The following is a 20487-nucleotide window of genomic DNA, read 5'->3' as shown; positions in this document are numbered from 1 at the left end:
TTTTAAAAATATTTACTTTTTGGTGTAGATGGACACAACACAATGCCTTTATTTTTTATGTGGTGCTGAGGATAGAACCCGGGTCTTGGTGAGCGCTCTACCGCTGAGCCACAATCCCAGCCCCTCAAATAATTTTTAATGTTTCAAAAACTAGGGATATCTAGAGTTGATTATAGAGACCTAAGTAAGCAATAGATATATTTTGTATCAAATTTATAAAACATATGGAATATGGTTGAGAATCTGGAGCTGACTCTGTAAAAGTGCTTGCATATTCTCTTTGAAATACCCAGTAGGTGTAGATCCTTGTATCACAATACTTCCTTAATATATCCTTGCAGATTAGCAGTTTCCATGGTCACTTATATGTTCAAATTTATTTCTTTTTTTAAATTTTTTTGGTTGCATTTTTATACCTTTATTTTATTTACTTACATGTGGTGCTAAGGATCGAACCCAGTGCCTCACAAATGCTAGGCAAGCGCTCTACCACTGAGCTACAGCCCCAGCCCCTCAAAATTTATTTCTTAAAATGTCTTATGTTTAAGTCAGAGAATGATTATGATGAATAAAAATGAAATAAAAATAAGGTTCTGTGACCTGGGAATGCAGCTCAGTGGTAGAGCATGCACTAGCCTGTGTAAGGCCCTGGGTTTTATCCCAAACATCATATACACACAAAAATCTTAACTTCAAAAGCATACAATTCAGCCAAAGGGATAAGTATAGAAATAATTAAGTTTTATACTGTGCAAGCAAAGTATAATATCTGGCTTATAGTAATTTTGTGATAAAATTTTAAATTCTAATTATACATATAGAAATGTGTTAGAATATCATAATTGTGATTTTTAAAAAAGATCTATGGCTTTTGGAAGGACACTATTTCTGACTGGAGGCAGGAAGATGAATCAACAGGTGTCTCAAGGGAAAAGTGGCATTTAAGCTGGTCTTTGAAAGGTAGGTAGAATTCTTTGGCAGTTATCAAGAATACAAGCAAACATGAGTGTTGGAGAGGATGTGGGGAAAAGGTACAGTCATACATTATTGGTGCAATCACTTTGGAAAGCAGTGTGGAGATTCCTCAGAAAACTTGGAATGAAACTACCTTTTGACTCAGCTATCCCATTCTTGGTCTATACCCAAAGGACTTAAAATCAGCATATTACAGTGACATAGCCACACCAATGTTTAAATCAGTTGAATTCACAATAGCTAAACTGTGGAACCAACCTAGATGCCTATCAGTAGATGAATGGATAAAGAAGCTGGTATATATACACAATGAAATATTACTCAGCATTACAAAAGAATAAAATTATGGCATTTGCAGGTAAATGGATGGATCTGGAGAATATTATGCTAAGTGAAGTAAGCCAACCCCCAAAACTAAAGCCCGAATGTTTTCTCTGATTAGTGGATGCTGATCTATGATGGTTGGGGGTAGCATGTGAATAGAGAGCCTACATCTTGGGAGCAAATTTTTACCCCTCATACATCAGAGACTAATCTCTAGGGTATATATAGAACTCAAAATGCTAAAGACCAAAATTTTAACCCAATCAATAATGGGCCAAGGGGGCTGGAGTTGTGGCTCAGTGGTAGAGTGCTCGCCTAGCATGTGCGAGGCCCTGGGTTCGATCCTCAGCACCACATATAAATAAAGGTATCGTGTGCAACTACAACTAAAAAATAAATAAACATTACTGTGTATATATATGTGAATGCATGACCAATGTGATTCTGAAACCTGTTTACTCAGAAAAATGAGATATTATATCCCATCTGATTCAAATGTATGATATGTCAAGGTCATTGTACTGTCATGTGTAACTATTTAAAACAAATAAAAGTAAAAAAAAAAAAAAAAAAAAAGGGGCCGAAGACCTGAACAGACACTTCTCAGAAGATGATAAAACAATCAATCAACAAATATATGAAAAAAATGTTCATCATTGCTAGCAATTAGAGAAATGCAAATCAAAACTACTCTAATATTTCATCTCACTCTAGTCAGAATGACAGCTATTATGAAGAAAAACAATAATAAGTGCTGGTGAAGATGTAGGGAGAAAGGCACACTCATACACTGCTGGTGGGACTACAAATTGGTGCAGCTAATATGGAAAGCAGTATGGAGATTCCTTGGAAAACTGGGAAAGGAACCACCATTTGACCCAATTATCCCTCTCCTTTGTCTATACCCAAAGGACTTAAAAACAGCATACTACAGGGACACAGCCACATCAATAGTGATAGCAGCACAATTCACAATAGCTAAACTGTGAAACCAATCTAGATGCCCTTCAGTAGAAGAATGGATTAAAAAAATGTGGCATATATACACAATGGAATATTACTTAGCAATAAAAGAGAATAAAATCATGGCATTTGAAGGTAAATGGATGGAGTTAGAGAAGATAATGCTAAGTGAAGTTAGCCAATCCCCAAAAACCAAGATGTTTTCTCTGATATAAGGAGGCTGACTCATAGTGGGGTAGGGAGAGGGAGCGTGGGAGGAATAGACAAACTCTACATAGGGCAGAGGGGTGGGAGGGGAAGGGAGGGGGCAGGGGGTTATAAATGATGGTGGAATGTGATGGACATCATTATCCAAAGTACATGTATGAAGACATAAATTGGTGTGAATATACTTTGTATACAACCAGAGATATGAAAAATTTGTGTTCTATATGTGTAATAAGAATTGTTATGCATTCCGCTATCATATAAAATAAAAAAAATTAATAAAAAAGAACGTAAAAAAATAATAATTAAATAAAAAGGTGGACAGAATTCTTAAAGTCAAGAGACGTGATGAGAAGGCATATTAAGCAAAGGAAACACTAAGTATATATGGAGAAAGAAAATGTAGGGAAGTATTTAAGGAATAGTAAATATTTTAGTTTACATGTAAGCATAAGGTTCATAAGGCTAAAACCAAAAAATAAGGCTGGAAAGTAGGCTGGATCCAGACCATCAAGCACTCTGGAGCTAGAAGTTATATTCAGTAGGCAACAGGGAATCATTGTTTTTTTTTTTTTTTGGGTACTGGGGATTGAACCCAGGGGTGTTTTACCACTGAGATACATCCCCAGTAATTTTTTTAAAATTTTGAGATGGGGTCTTGCTAAGTTGTTTAGGGCCTCTACTAAGTTGCTGAGGCTGGTTTTGAATTTGCAATTCTCTTGCCTCAGCCTCCCAGGTCGCTAGGATTGGGTTTTGAGCTGGGAAAATTAAGTGATCAGAGCAATATTTTATGAAGCTTTATCTGAAAGCAGTACATAAATTCTAGAAAACTAGAGAGACTGAGGAAGAACTCCTCCATCAGGTAGGCCTTGAATGAATGGGAAGTATACTTAGAAATGAATCCCTTAGTTGGTATGGAGGCATGTGCTGGTAATAGTCCCAGCGACTTGTAAGCCTGAGACAGGGGGATCACTTGAGACCAAGAGATTGAGACAAGCTTGGGCAAAACAGTAAGACCCAGTCTAAAAAAAAAAAAAAAAAAAAAAAAGGAATTGCTTTAGTCCTTAGGGTATGCATAGCTTGGCATAGTTATAGATTGAGGGCTGCTATGTTCAGCTATAAGTAGTCATGAATTTTTATCCCAGTCTGCTATACAAATTTTTATAATTTTATAAGTGTGTTATGATGTGAAAGAAGTACTAAGCCAGAGAATACCAGGAAGGGGTAATAATGATACAATGTTATTGGTAGCTAAATAGCTCTTGGGGGTAATAATAGTAGGAACAAATTGAGAAAAATAAATGTGAGAAACAATGAAGGCAGAATTAACAGGATTAGAAATTGAGTGAATGTATAGGAAATATGCTTTAAATATTTGTGGAAAAATTCCAGGGTGTGATTAAGCTAATAGGCAGAAGAGAGGTAATAGAAATAAAGGTTATTGGATTTAAGAAGAAAGAAATTTGAGGTCTAAGTAATCAGCATCAGAGTTGAACTAAAGATGATGGCCAGGAGAATAGAAATTATGAACACTTTTTCTTACAGTATTCAAAACCTTTGAGAAAGATATAAAAGTCTTTTGGGAATAAACAGGATCGTTCAGGATCTCATGCTTACTCAAATCCTTTTCTTTGGCTTCTAGCACTGAGAACACAGTGTAAAAAATATAAGGAAGAGACACATGGGAAGTCATGTACTCTCTTTAAGGAGATGGCTGTCAGGCTCTGGAGGGCACTAGAGCTGCAGAGGAAAAAGGTAGGAAAGACCTCCAATGAATGGGAGATAGAGTCCATTTAATTTTGTTTTTATTTAAAAAATACCTTTCCTGATATAATTTATGGACCATGGAATATCCTTATACCTTTTAAATATCTTTCATACTGTATAATTCAGTGATTTCTAGTATAAACACAAGGTTGTACAATCATGAATGCTTTACCTGAACTGATAGGGTAATAAAAATATTACATGAAGACTGGAGAGTTTCTAACCATAGAAACTCTACAACACTTGAGTTGGAGCCACAAATTTTAATGATTTATTTTAACTTCACAAACAGGATTGGAAGCTCTACTATCATTAGTATAAGGAAAATGAATTAAGTTTGGGAATCAAAATAAAATTTTTTTAAAGGAAGTAGCACTTCTTGTAGGAACTGTTTTTTTTTTCAAGTAAAATCTTCTATTTCTTAACTATATGTTGTAGGACATTAGCTATGGAACATTTAGTTTTGTTAATGTGATAAAAACAATCATTTTTATAGTGTGACCAGGTGACCTGGGGCTCCTTTCATCTCCTTGGACCTCATCTATACCTTTGTGGAGATTCTCCAGGGGCTCCAGGACTCCTCTCCGAAAGGAGGCCATGGGGTCTTGAACACAGGATCGAAGGCTCAGCATGCTCTGCAGGTGAGGCTCCCGAAGAAGCTGCTCCCGATAAGCTGTCAGCTGAGGTGAGCGGCAGAGCAGGGCAGCAACATTGTGGACAAATTCTGGTACCAGGCAGGTATAGGCATTATCTGCTTGGCAATAGTGATAGGCAACCACCTACAAATGGAAGATGAGAATGCAAACAGGCTTATCAGTGGCAAAAGCAATAGCTACAGTTATTACATGATCATTCTCTGTCTTTTCTCTCTCCATTTTCTTTACCTTTTCAAGTATAAATGAAAGCTGCTAACTCAACTGCCTGATTTATGTAAGATCAAAAATCTCATATGATAGTTCTCTTGTACACATAGGATATCACAACCCCAAATTAAAATTTATAAGTAAAAATTAAATTTTCTTTCTGGATCATAAGAAATAGGAAAATAGGAAGCAAGAATGAGATTCAAGATGTACATTAATATCACTAACATTTATTTACTCTGCACAGTGGTACAGTAAATCTAATCTTGTAACAAAACATTAGGAACAAGATAGAGAAAAATCATGTTAGTCTCAACAAATACATATGCTTATGTCATTTTTTTGTGATTCCAATTGTGTTATAAACTAAGTCTCACAAAATAAAGTAATTCAGATTTTAAAATTATCATTAAATATTTTCTGAGAACCCAAACACAGAAACAAAGAATATCAGAATTTGATAAAAGGGAGCAGAAAAGGGGTGAAATTTTTGTTAGATGCGGTCTTAAATTCAAAGAACTTAAAAAATGTATGAGTCTTAACATCTAGAGGCTGGGCTGACTGGCTGGAACCTGGAGCTTTAGGCTCTGTTTTTTTGTTTTAAATGTGCAAAAAGTTCACTCTATATCTGTTGGTTGTTCCTTTTGCCTCAAGAGCAAGTACTGAGGGTGATTTTAATCTAGAACACTTTTATGGATCATTAACTACCAAGAAAAAATGATGGGACTGTGTAGAAAATATGCCATTGGCAGGGGAAATTCAGTTTGATGTATGGAAAGAATTTGGCATGGCGCTCTCATAGTAAGTAGTAATGTCAGCCGCTGTCAGCATAGTTATCTCTACTCTCCTCCTTGCTCATCACTTCCATCTGAGAGTTCCATACATGCTGTTTTTTTTTTTTTAGTTCCTAGATTTGTTCTTACAGGCAATTAAAACTTGTCTCAGTGGAATTCATGGATATACCACTGGAACTCCAGTTTTTTAATCACCTCTTGGACAACAGTCATCTACTATAGAGTTGTGCTTTGAAAAGGCTCCTGATTATGAGTATGGTCTTCTTAGCTCCTCAATGCATGCTGGAAAAGTAAAAAAATTTTAAGCACCTGAAATCCTTCTCATTAAACATAAAAAAATGAACAACTGAACAATTCAGGCAATGTTGCTGCATATATAAAGTCAAAGATAGGAACTGCTTGTGAGTGAAGCAATGAAGTCTAAGCACAATATGGAAACTGGAAATCAGAGACTGTATTTAAAAAATTTTCTACTCTTTTCTTCAGACAGATCAGTCACTACTTTATCAACATATTTTAAAGACAATGTAAAGAAACCCAAAGGAAAACCTTGTCAGCAATTGATCTGTCCTCTCAATAAACAGTGAATATCAGAGGTTATTGTCTACAAAGATACAAATTTCCACTTGATGAAAAAACAAACAGCAAAATCAATATGAATTGTCATCATATATGGCTTCAACTGAATCCATATGTCAGGGCTAAGCGCAGCTCAGCAAATAAGCTATGATTTACCCTTTACTCAAAGTAATGGGGTTATCACTTTAAAGATAAAAATTGTTTGTATACTTGGATGAATAGTTTCATTTTAACAAAGATCAATGTTAAAGTTGTATCTTTGGTGCCTACTTCTATTTTAATTTTAAATATTTCTTTGGCATTCCAAATGTAAAGTCTTGATTCCTTTGTAAAATTCAGGTAGAAAAACCATTTGACATCTTCCTAAGATTTGCAATGTGACTCAAAAAAGGTTATTTACCAGACATTTCAAAGTAGCTATGTAGTATGTGCATGTACATACAATCTATCAAAAGCATTCATACTTCCCAAAATTGTCTAATGATATTATCCACAACTTCTCCTATGTATAAAACCAAGTCTGGCTAGATTTATGCCTGTAATCCCTGCTACTCAGGAGGCTGAGGCAGGAGATTCCAAGTTCAAGGCCAGCCTAGGCAAATTGGTGAGATCTTGTCTCAAACAAAACAACAACAACAAAAAGGGCTGGGGTGTAACTCAGTGGTGGAGCACTTGCCTAGCATTGATGAGGCTGTGAGACCTTGTCTCTCGAACAACAAAACAAAACAAAAAAGCTGGGATGTAGCTCAGTGGTACAGCACTTGCCTATCATTGATGAGACTGTGGTTTCAATCCCCAGTACTACACACACAAAAATAAAACAAAATGAAAAAACCTAACAAGTCTAGAAATGCAGATTTTTAAAAGCCTCTTACTGTACCAGTGCTTAATCACAGATTTATTAAGTATCCTCTATAGCTTTAAGACAGTTATCATGTCTACCCACATACAGTCTTTATTATTACAATTTCTTGGAAATGGTTTAGAAGTAGTCTATCCCCAATAAATCAGCATGTAAAAATCTTTCTCCTTGGTAAATTCTTATTTTCAAAATGACTTGTCTAAAATTTATTTTTAGCTATTATCTTTCTTATATATTAATATTTTTCCATCTTAAGTTTCCTTCCTTATTTTAAATCACTAAATTTTTATTAATACAACTTTATACCAAATATATCTGACTTGACTAGAGTTGCATTAATTCTTTGGAAGAAGATATTAAATAAATTTTATGTTTTTCCTTTGGAAGAAGAAACAAAGAGGAATGCTGGTAGGGTTTTAGACAAAAGATTGGAGGTCACAGCCTTGTATACAAAATCTTTTTTTTAAGTGTCGTCTCCGAGAAAATGAAAAATTTATCATAAATATCATCAAAGGGATTGAGTGGTAGCAAATCTGCTGGGCTGTGTTAAAAGTTGTCAGCCTTCAAACTCCATAGACCATCTTCCACTTCAAATGAATAACTGTGACAGGATTAAACTAATCTTTCATTAAACAAGGTTAGTTTTAGCTGCCATGGCACATACCTATAATCCCAGCAGCTTGGGAGGCTGAGGCAGGAGGATCGAGAGTTCAAAGCCAGCCTCAGCAAAAGTGAGGGGTGCTAAGCAACTCAGTGAGACACTGTGGCTGTACCACTGAGCTACATCCCAGCTCTTTTGTTTTGTCTCTAAAAAAGTACAAAAATCTGGCTGGGGATGTGGCTCAGTGGTATCCCTCCTTGTTTACACAACTAGCATTTGTAATTTAACTTCTAGAGGTACAACTGTCCTTCCCTCAGGCCTGCTTTCATGCTCTTATGCCATGTCTCCTTTTCATCACTCTATTGGTAGTTCTTCTCCTTCACCACTGCCACACTGATTTCCTAATCAGCACAATTTTCAACAATTAAGTTAATCTGCTTTTTAAAATTTCTAGGGACCTGGAGACTCACGGTGAATACTTTCTCTTGTCCCTGAGTTCTGATTCTGATCTTCACTCTGGAACTAGAAGCTAAGAATAGCTCCTAGGCTTAGTTCTGCTTCAGACTCAGTAATTTTCCAGTTTGGAATACTTTTGGCAATAGGACTTTTATTTATTTTTTAACTTTGTACTTTCTACTAATTTTAGACTTTCAGAAATGTTGCAAAAGTAGTACACAGAGTTTCCTCACCCAGCTTCCTTTATTATTAGTGTCTTATATAACTATAGTATAATTATCAAAACCACTAGATAAAGAGTTGTGCAATAATATTATCTAAAGATGTTATCCAAATTTTAGTTTTTTCATGATGACCTTTTCTTTTCAGGATTCTATCCAGGACCCTAATGGTATTTAGTTATTTCTCCTTAGACTCCTCTTTATCTGTAAGAGATCCTCACTCACTCTTTTTACATCCTTAATATATTTTTATAAATATTTTTTAGTTGTAGTTGGACACAATACCTTTATTTGTTATTTTTATGTGGTGTTGAGGATCGAAGCTAGGGCCTCACACATGCTAGGTGAGGGCTCTACCACTGAGCCACAACCCCAGCTCTATAGCCTTGATATTTTTGAAGGGTACTGATCAATTATTTTACTGAATGTCTCTCAATTTGGGTTTTCTTAATGTCTCTCAAATATGATGTTTTCTGATGATCTGAAACTTTTCTGGGCAGGAACACAACAAAAAAAGGGTTGGATCCTTTTTTGAGGATCTTACTATACAGAGTTCTTAATGTTGTCATGTTTTGTTACTGGTGAGGTTATCCTTGTTCACTTGGTTGGAGTTAAAGTTCTGCCAGGTTTCTTTCTTTTGTGATTTGGGTTGAACCTGGAGGGACTCTACCACTGAGCTACATCCCCAGCCCTTCCCTTTTTTATTTTTCATTTAAGATAGGGTATTGCTAAGTTGTCCAGGCTGTCCCTGGACTTGTGATCCTCCTGCCTCAGCCTACCAAACTGTTGAGATTACAGGTGTGCACCATCATGTCTGGCCTCTGCCAGGTTTTTTGACTATAAATATCTTTAATATCTTGGAGATACTTTTGAAACTAAGCAAATCCTATTTGTCCTCAAATTTCTGCTCATTAATTTTAGTAATTATCAATGGATCTTGTTTGTAACAATTATTATTGTAGTGTTTGTTTGATAATGACTTTCAATTTCTCTCTTTCTAACTTATTAATTAGAATCCTACTGGAAGAAGGAACTGTTTCTTTTCCCTTACTTATTTACTTATTTTATTCTATTGATTATAATCCAATTCTCTATATTTTGTTACTCAGTTCATTTCAGTTTAGTTCACTAGGATTTCCCTTAGATGGGCTCCTGTGTTCTTTCAAGATAACTTGAGAAGAGTAATGGGTTTGGTGGGGTGGTGTCCCTTAAATATAAGGGGCTGTGATATTTATTAAGAATATTTTTCCTTAAAATTTTTGTTTACTGATTCAATTAAAATAACAATAATAAGCATATTACATGTTGACATCTAAGAACATATTTTTATGAAAAGATCATTTTTCAAAACAAAATTTCAGAAGAAAAGTGTCATTGTTTTACACTTTTAAAATAGACTCATATCTACCTCTGTATTCAATATGTTGCAATAAATTGTTTTAAGTTAAAGTAGATGAGGAAAGTCAAATTATGTATGTATAAATAACTATATAAAGTCTAGTCTCTCTCCACATACATACACATATAAGCTGGAGAAGTGAAAGATGTTTTAATTACCATTTCAGATAATTGTGGACATTCTTCTTTGACATTATGCTAAAATTTAACAAGGGATAGATTTAAAAAATTATTATTATTATTTTAGATTGACAAATCTTAAGTATACATGTTGATGGGATCCAATGTAATGTTTGATATATGTATATAATGTGGAATGATTAAATTAAGCTAATTGACGTGTCATGTTATCCTCTTGGTTATTTTGTTGTCAAGCTTCTGTGCAGTGGATCTCAAAATGTATTTCTTTTATCTGAAAATTTGTCCTCTTTGATTAACGATTCTCCATTCTCTCTTTTCCCACTTGCCACCTGCAGTCTCTGTTAACCATCATTTTACTGTACTTCTAGTTCAACTTTTTAGATTCCATATGTGAGTAAAATCATGTTGTATTTATATTTCTGTAATGTGCTTTAGATTTGTCTATTTTTATTTATTTATTTATTTAATGACATCAGAATGCATTACAAGTCTTACTACATACATAGAGCACAATTTTTCATATCTCTGGTTGTATACATAGTATATTCACACCAGTTCGTGTCTTCATACCTGTACTTTGGATAAGAATGCTCATCACATTCCATCATCATTAATTACCCCATGCCCCCTCCCTTCCCCTCCAACCCCTTTGCCCTATCTAGAGTTTGTCTATTCCTCTCATGCTCCCTCTCCCTATCCCACTAAGAATCAGCTTCCTTATATTCAATGTTTATAGCAGCACAATTCACAAAAGCTAAACTGTGGAACCAACCTAGATGCACTTCAACAGATGAGTGGATTAAAAAAATGTGGTATATATACACAATGGAATATTACTCAGCAATAAAAGAGAATAAAATCATGGCATTTGCAGGTAAATGGATGGAGTTAGAGAAGATAATGCTAAGTGATGTTAGCCAATCCCAACAACCCAAATGTCTATGTTGTTTTTGAAGGCTGAATAGTATTCCACATTTTCTTTATCCACTCATTTTTTTTGTCTATTTAAAATTTGTTATTTTTAGGTATACATGACAACAGATTATATTCTGACATATTATACATACATGGAATATATCTTATTCTAATTAGGATCCCATTCTTGGGGCTGTACATGATGTGGAGATTCACTATGGTGTGTGTATATTTGTGTGTGTGTGTATGAAAGTTAAGTTAGATTCATTCTACTGTCTTTCCTATTTATATCCCCCCTCCCTTCCCTTCATTCATTCCCCTTTGTCTAATCCACTGAACTTCTATTCTTCCCTACCCACCCACCTTCCTGTGAGTTAGCATCTGCACATCAGAGACAACATTAGACTTTTGTTTTTTTGAGATTGACTTATTGCACTTAGCATGATAGTCTAAAGTTCCATCCATTTAGAGGCAAATGCCATAATTCCATTCTTCTTTATGGCTGAGTAATATTCCCTTGTGTATATGTACCACAGTTTCTTTATCCATTCATCTGTTGTAGGGCATCTAGGTTGGTTCCATAGTTTAATTATTTATCCACTAATTTTTGATAGATAATTAGTTTGTTTCTATATCTTGGATGTTGTGAATAGTGCCACAGTGAGCATGGAAGTGCAGATATCCCTTCAATAGTGATTTCAGTTCCTTTGGATATATCCAGAAATAGAATTATTCTATCATATGATAATTCAATTTTGAATTTGTTGCTTTTCTTTGTGGGGGGATGAAAACCAGGGCCATGTGCATGCTAGGCAAGCACTCTACCACATACATCTATACCCCTAGGCTTGTGTTTAGCTTTCTGAAGAACTGTCATACAATTTTCCATAATGACTGTACTAATTTACCTTCCTGTTAACAATGTATAAGTGTTCCCTTTTCTCTATATCCTTGCCAATACTTGTTATGTTTCATCTTTTTGAAAAAAGCATTATAACAGGTACAAAATCTCATTATGGTTTTAATTTGCATTTTTCTAATAATTAGTGATGCTGGGCATTTTTTCATGTATCTTTTGGCCACGTGTACATCTTCTTTTGAGAAATGTCTGTTCAGGTCTGTGTCAGTCAGCTTTCTGTTACTCAAATACCTGAGATTATAAAGAGAAAAGGTTTATTCTTTTCCAAGTTTGAGGTTTCAGTCCATGATTGATTGGCCTCATTGCTTTGGTCCTATAGGAAATAGCACACCATGGTGAAAGTGCACAGTGGAACAGAATTGCCCATTGCATGGCCAGAAAGCCAAAAAGAGAATGAGGAAAAAGCAGGGGGGTCTTACTCTCCCCTTTAAGCATACACCCCCAATTCTAAGACTTCATCTCACTCCAGTCAGAATGGCAGCTATTATGAAGACAAACAACAATAAGTGTTGGCGAGGATGTGGGGGAAAGGTACACTCATACATTGCTGGTGGGACTGCAAATTGGTGCAGCCAATCTGGAAAGCAGTATGGAGATTTCTTGGAAAATTGGGAAGGGTACCACCCAGGTATCACTCTCCTCGATCTATAACCAAAGGACTTAAAAACAGCATACTACAGGGACACAGCCACATCAATGTTTATAGCAGCATAATAGCTAAACTATGGAACCAACCTAGAAGCCCTTCAATAGATGAATGGATAAAAAAAAATGTGGTGTATATACACAATGGAATATTATTCAGCAATAAAAGAGAATAAAATCATGGCATTTGAAGGTAAATGAATGGAGTTAGAGAAGATAATGCTAAGTGAAGTAAGTCAATCCCAAAAAACCAAATGCTGAATGTTTTCTTTGATATAAGGAGGCTGGTTCATAGTGGGATAGGGAGCGGGAGCATGGGAGGAATAGACGAACTCTAGATAGGGTAAGGGGGTTGGAGGGGAAGGGAGGGGGCATGGGGTTATTAATGATGGTGGAATGTGATGATCATTATTATCCAAAGTTCAGGTATGAAGACACGAATTGTTGTGAATATACTGTGTCTACAACCAAAAATATGAAAAATTGTGCTCTATATGTGTAATAAGAATTGTAATGCATTCCTGTCATATATAAATAAAAAAGAAAAAAAAAAAAGAAGAATATACCTGCAATGACTCAAAGACCTTCCACTAGGCCCTCCTCTTAAAAGTTTCATCAGAGCTGGGGTTGTGGCTCAGTGGTAGAGTGCTTGCCTAGCACACATGAGGCACTGGGTTCGATACCCAGCACCACATTAAAAAAATACATAAATTAAAAAGATAAAGAAATTATATATGAAAAATAGTCTCCACCATTTCCCAATAGTGGTAAGCTGAGGCCTAGGCCTATGATACATGGGCCTTTGGGGGACTTCTAGGTGCCAAATATACAGCAACATTCTTTGCCTAATTTTTAGTTGGGATATTTTTTTGCTACAGAGTTGAGTCCCTTATATATTTTGGATATTAACCCTTTATCAGAGTATGGCTTATGTACATTTTTTCCTGTTCTGTGGGCTGTCTTTTCACACTGTTAATTATTTCCTTTGCTATGTAGAAGCTGTTCATTTGATACCATCTCATTTGTCTGTTTTTGTTAACTGTGATTTCAGGGTATGTTACGAATATTTCCTTTCAACTTATTAGTTGTCTTTGATTTTGTTTCTAGTGCTTTTTGGTCATGTTGCATTTATATTTATCAATCTTTTCTTCTATTTTTCTAGATTTAGATCTTAAAAAGCCTTTCCCTTCACCAAAGTCAAAGATGAAGTCACTCATATTTTCACTATTATTTGTATGATTTCAATGTTTTTGTATAATTTCATTTTTTATATTTGGATCCCTACTCCATTTGGAGTTTACTCTTGTGCATGGTATGAGAAATGTATTAATTTATCTCTCATATATATATATATCACTTAGTTGTTCCAGCACTATTTAATTAAAAAGTCCGTTTTTACTTTAGTGATCTAAGATGCTACCCTTGTTGCATACTAAGCATCCATACATATTTGGGTCTAACTATGAATTTTCTGTTCTGTTCCTCTACTCACACACCAGTACCACACTGTTTGATTATAGAGGTGTTATAGTATATTTCAACACTGGGTAGTCAGTACCCTGTTAATTAGCTTTGGCAGAGCTCAGTGTAATGTATAGCTTTTTTATAATTCTAGACCTAAATAGCTGTATACTGTAGATTGCTACTATTCAACTATAGATTACTTGAGTCAAGGGGAGTTAGGCCCAATATCAAGTGCAAATCTTTAAAAGAAAGTGACTAATTTAATTAGTTCATCTGGATTCCTATAGAAGTACATCTGACACAAAATGATCAGTTCTAAGCACATTTAATAATAGTTTGTAAAACTTTTGTCTCAGAAGATTGGTGGAATTCCAGACTCTATTGAGATTCATTCTTGGAGGTATATGAATCTGATTCAGATTTGACAATAATAAGTGGGTTGGAAACCATTATTATAAGTAAGTACCTAATTTGATGCCCTAAGATTTCATAATAGAAAATACTGGCATTTGTATTCATTCAAAAATGTAAATTGAACTTCCACTGTATGCTAGGCATTATGCTAGATTCTGGAAATATAATCCCTGTCTATTCTTTACAGTTTAGCAGGAAAGAGAGGCAATTAAGCAAGTTATAAAAAACAGTGAGATAAGTATTATGAAAGAGGAAATATAGGGTGCTGGGGTAAAATAAAGCAGGGCCACCTTAAGGTAACTGAAGACAGCCAAAGAAATACTTAAGCTGAGATATTAAGGAGGATGAAGTGAATCTGGGCGTGTCAGTGTTCCAGGTAGAGGGTACAGTATGTGTAAAAATCCGAAGGCAAAACAAAGATTTACACTCTCAAGGAATTGAAATTAATTTTATTGTAGTTAGAGTGTGAATGGGGAATGATAGGTTTTCAACTAAGAGTGGTTTTGTTTCCCAGGGAATATTTGGCAATATCTGGAGACATTTTTGGTTGTCATAATGGGGGCTTGAGAGAATATTAGGGGAAGTAGATAGAACTAACTTCCCACAATACACAGGACAATACCAATATCCCCCAAAGAATTATCTGGTTCAAAATGTCTAGCTTGGGGCTAGATATTTAAAAGCAAAGGCACTTTCATTACAGTTCATGTGATATTTTAAGAAGAGAATTTGGGTTTCACTCTAGGGCAACATGGAGTCATTTGCTGGCTCTAAGCACGAAAACCAAATTTATTTTAGTGATTACTCAGGCTTCAGCATAGAGAATAGTCTAGAATTGTTTTATTCATGTTTCAAGATTTTAAGTGCCAAGCGTTGCTCTAGGAGCTGGGGATACAGTGCTGAACATTTAAAATTGACACATTCTAGTGGAAAAGGCAGATAAAAAAATATAGAAATAGACAAGTGAACAAGGTTGTTTTTCCATATTTAGTATTCTGAATGTAGGTGAAATCTGAATCTGACTATAAAACTTCAGTGTGAATATTCAGAGGAAAAAGCCCTAGACAAATTATATATAACATAATTTACAGGTTATTTATTGTTTATTTTGGGCCTAATTTCTCTTAAATGCAAATCTTAAAAAAAAAAGAACAGTCACAGCAATACAAATTAAATTTTAGGTTGTTTTATGCCCATCTCTTCCATTTTGGCTGTGTGAGTGTGTGCACGCACGTGCGCCCACGCCTGGCTCACATCTCCACATTATGTTCAACATGCTCAATGTCACAAGATTGCTTAAATGACTACCTCTTTGGCTGATAGCTTTAACAGCAGCAGCAACAATTTTAAGAGCAGTGATCATTTGACATCCTCCCTGATAGGGCATGTTCTAGTCTTTTTACTTACATATTTTTTTTTAAACCTGTACTTTTTGTGTCTGTGACATTTCTTAAAATTACCTGGTTTCTCAAATTAGCTTATTTCATATGTATTAATTTATTTCATATGCATTAGCTTCTAGTATGACAAGAGCTTCTAGTTGCATAAAAATCTTTTAGAATAATTAAAAAATATATTTTTATAGTTGTAGATAAACACAATACCTTCATTTCATATATTTATTTTTATGTGGTACTCCTCATACGTGGAGGCAAGCGCTCTGCCACTGAGCCACAATCTCAGCTTCCTAGAAGAATTTTAACTTGACAAAATGACTGAAAGGAACATCTTCATCACCTTTATTTATTTAGCTTTGAAGCCAAATTCAATGACTGATAGAATACTAAAAAACGAGAGAGGCAGCAGTGGTTAAAAGAATAGGTTCTGAAGCCTGCCTGACTCAATTTAAATCTCGACTCACTAATATACTGAGGTAAGTTATTTATTCTTAGAGCTCTGTTTCCTCATTTACAGAATGAGGATAATAACAGGATTACTTAATACTGGCTTTGATTACTAGCTTTGCTATTTATTAACAGTATGACTTTGAAAAAAGTAATTGCTAGAGACACAGTTTCTCATCTGTAAAATGAAGATAATTAAACAACTCATAGGGTTAAGATAAGAATGAACAAGACAACAAAAATAAAAAATAGTACTGAGCAGCAACACATATTAAGTCCTTAGCAAATGGAAGCCAATGTCTCTATGTCCTATGAATTCTGTATGTACCATTGCTGTTATAGTTAAATTTACATATGCAGGCAAGGCCCAGAATAAAATCTCTGTGCCTCTCTATTCTGAAGGCATTTCAGAAGAAATATAGGAGATTTGCTTGAGAGATGCTGACCTAGCAAAATTTGCTATACTTCAAGTGCAAACTGTTTCTTTGAGAAATAAAACTGTTCTAAAGTAATAACAAAAACTCTCAATTAGCAGCACCAGAAGGAGCAATAATATTGTGAAATACCAATGGTAATTACTGATATATAAGAACTGACATAAATAACTCTGTCAAATCAATAGGTTTCAAAATTTTTTGAATATTAGCCTACTTCATCAAAATACTAGCAGATTTGAAAATCTCATTGGAAAGTTAATGTCTGCTTATTGATTTATTATTGGTGAGAAACAAGACTGCTAGTTTCTGCCCTATGCTTTCACAGCATAAACTTGCATAGCTGAACTGTAACATGTAGCACAATTACTGGGATAACATTAAATTTTAATTGAAGGGGCCATTTCTTTTTTCTTTCTTTTTTTGGATACCGGGGATTGAACTCAGGGGCACTCAACCACCAAGCCACACCCCCAGCCCTATTTTGTATTTTATTTAGAGATAGGGTCTCACTGAGTTGCTTAGCTCCTTGCCATTGCTGAGGCAGGCTTTGAACTCCTGGTCCTCCTGCCTCAGCCCTCTGAGCCACTGGGATTACAGGCATGTACCACCTAACTCAGTGGGGCATTTCTTTTTTTTAAAATTTTTTTAATTATAGTTGGGCACAATATCTTTATTTCATTTGTTTATTTTTAGTGGTGCTGAGGATCGAACCCCCAGTGCCTTGCATGTGCTAGGTGATTGTTCTAGTGCTGAGCCACAAATCCCTCCCCACTCCTCCTGGGGCATTTCTTAAACAGTGTTTAGCACAAACTTGAACACATCCCATCCAGGCTTGGTGGCACAGGCTTGTAATTCCAGCTACTCATGAGACTGAGGCCAGAGCCTGGTAAGTTTGAAGCTAACCTGGGCAACTTGATGAGAACTTGTCTCAAAATAAAAAATAAAAAGGGCTGGTGATATAGCTCAATGGTAGAGCACTTGCCTAGCATGCATGAGAGACTGAGTTTGATCCTTAATACCATAAAACATAACAAAAACAAAAAAATCCCTAAATGTATCTCACCTCTAGGTGCAAACAGATTTATTTATTTGCTTAAGGAAGAAATAACCATAAAATTTAAAATATACTTCTCAACTAAGTAGAAATAGTCAAATTTCCTATAAATGTATGTAACATTTTCTTTTTTCACTGGGGATTAAACCCAGGAGTACCTTACCACTGAACTACATCCCCAGTCTTTTTATATTTTGAGACAGGGCCTTGCTAAATTGCTGCTATCTGCTAAGGCTGGCCTTGAACTTGTGATCCTCCTGCATTAGCCTCTCAAGACACTGGGATTACAAGCATGTGCTGACTACAATATTTAACATTTTCTAAATATTGAACATAAATATCTTGGGACTTTTCTTGCTAAGAGAGGAACTAAGACTTAACAAGAAGACTTAATTCTCTATGATTTTTTTTTAACAATTACCTGACATATTACATATTTATCTGTTTATTATCTTCCCACCATGAAAATGTGAGCTACATAATATAGAGATTTGTGTCTGTTTTTTTTTCACTGATTTATCTTTAGTTTTGGATTTTTGGTGCTTTCAAAGTTATATTCTAAATGAATAGCTGAAAGACTGATGGTGGAAGCTCCTCAGCATTCACATATTTCTACAATATTTATTCTACTTTTTCTAAAAAAGAAGAAATTGGGGACCATTTACACAGAGAATATTCAGGGAAAAACAGATGTCTCTTTTGAACTTACAATGAGTGAGGAATAAATCTGAGTGAAATTTCTGTTTACAGAAGCTCATTTGTAGATGAGTGTATGCTAATCTGTGGGGGTAATTAATAATGTAAATTGGGGAAACAGCTGCTTCTGGCTCTTAGCCAGATCGAAAAAAAATTATAACCTTACACTATTACAGACCATCTTTAAAATTTCAGAAAAGCATAGGAATTAGAAGCCCCAGGTACAGTGGAAGATGAGTGTGAGGAAGGGAGCTGAAAACAGAATTTCTGTAAAGTTTACATCCCCATATCTCCATTTCTACACCCTGTCCAGCCAGGTGATAATCTCCTCAAGAGTCAGTGGAATGAAAATTATATTTAACTAGAGAAACTAAATAGGAGAGAATCTAGACTTAGGGACACCAAACATAGACAAAGGTAGGGATAAGGTGCAGAACCAAAAAAAAAAAAAAAAAGAAAGAAAAAAAGCTGGGGAGGGCTTTAGCAAAAGTCATATACTGACTGGTAAAACCCTATCCCTCTTCTACCCAGCTCCAGATTGCTGGCACCCAGGCAAAAAACTGGAGGATTCTTTGCTAGAGAATATGGACACTGACTTTTGGGTATTTTCAATAAAGAATGGATCATCTTGCTGTCTGCACACACAACCTTCCAATTAGTTTTTCAGTACCTAATCATAAAGGAAAAGAGAACACACTGCATACATAAAACATGAATAGGATGCTAAATAAAAAGGGGGACAACTGCAGAAAAAGAAAAAAAACTACTGGAAATTAAAATAATGATTGCCAAAATATATATATATATATTTTTTGGGGGGGAGTCCCGAAAGGATTGGAAGGTAATGTTGAAGAAATCTACCAAAGTGGCTTATAAGGAAAAAAAAAATCCAAAACCAAAAATGAGAACATGAAAAACAGGATAGAAATTTAAGAAAACTAGAGTATCAGCACAGGAAATCTAATTTTTGATTAGCTCCTATTAACCAAGTTAACAAGAGTTATAAAATGACAGAACAGGAGGAAATTATTGATAAACAATACAAAAGCATTTTCCAAAATTAAACACTATTTTTAGGGCTTGCTATGTACCAACATAATTATGAAAAAAGATCCAAGAATATGGTGATAAAAAAGATCTTAAAAGCTTCTGGAGAGAAAAAAGGTATATACAAAGAATTTTGAATAAGAATAGTATCAGATTATTTGACATCAATTTTGAAGTTCAAGACAATGGGGCAATCAATGCCTTCAAAATATGAGGGATAATAATTTTTAATCTAGAGTGATATATTATGTCAAACAAACAGAAGAGTATGAGCATAGAATAAAGATGCTTCTGGAAATGTTAAGTCTCGAAAAACTTATGTTATATGCATAATTTCTTAGGAAGCTCCTGGAGGATCTGTTCCAAGAAAATGAAGAATAAAATCAAGAAAGAAGATGATATGGGATAAAAGAGAAGTGATAATAATTTTCAAAATAAAAAGGAGGTGGCAAGCCTTAAGAACATCCTGGGTCTAGACTGAGCTTCATGAGCTTTAGAATGGATATCTCTGAGGGGAAAATTTAACTGATAAGCATGAAAAGTAGTACTAAGATGAACTTTATAAAATTATAGTAAGAATTATGGAATGACTTAGTCAAAGATTTGAAGAAAAATAAGTACAATTTAAAATGAGGCATTTCATAAATCCCATAGAATTTTTTTAAGAAGAAAATGTTGTCCTTTGTTCCAGAGTGAATCATGATTGCACAGTATTAATGCTTAAAATATTGTAATAGGGTTTCAGTCAAAAATCATGATGTAATTGTGCTTGGAGCATGACAGGAGGAAAGTGAAAGAGCTATCCTCATCATTATAATAAGCAAGAGATAACATGTAAATGAATAAGAAAAGTTAGAGCAATATATGGGTATTATTTAAAAATATTGAGATTAAAAAAGCC

At 34.9% G+C, this 20487-nt stretch overlaps 1 protein-coding gene across 4 annotated transcripts in view; it reads right to left on the bottom strand.

Moving 5' to 3' along the window:
* The window catches only part of Tanc2 (tetratricopeptide repeat, ankyrin repeat and coiled-coil containing 2), a 444589-nt gene that overhangs the window by 97302 nt on the left and 326800 nt on the right, over positions 1–20487 (bottom strand). For all 4 annotated transcript variants that reach the window (XM_071603168.1, XM_071603166.1, XM_027946338.2 and 1 more), the window contains exon 11: positions 4784–5015. In XM_071603168.1, the coding sequence (XP_071459269.1) occupies positions 4784–5015 (232 nt within the window). The remainder of the gene's footprint in view (positions 1–4783; positions 5016–20487) is intronic.

Source organism: Marmota flaviventris, chromosome 17, assembly GCF_047511675.1.
Source record: "Marmota flaviventris isolate mMarFla1 chromosome 17, mMarFla1.hap1, whole genome shotgun sequence".
In the NCBI taxonomy this organism is placed as follows: domain Eukaryota; kingdom Metazoa; phylum Chordata; class Mammalia; order Rodentia; family Sciuridae; genus Marmota; species Marmota flaviventris.
The sequence above is the reverse complement of the archived record's forward strand: the minus strand, read 5'-3'. Positions and strand labels throughout refer to the sequence as shown.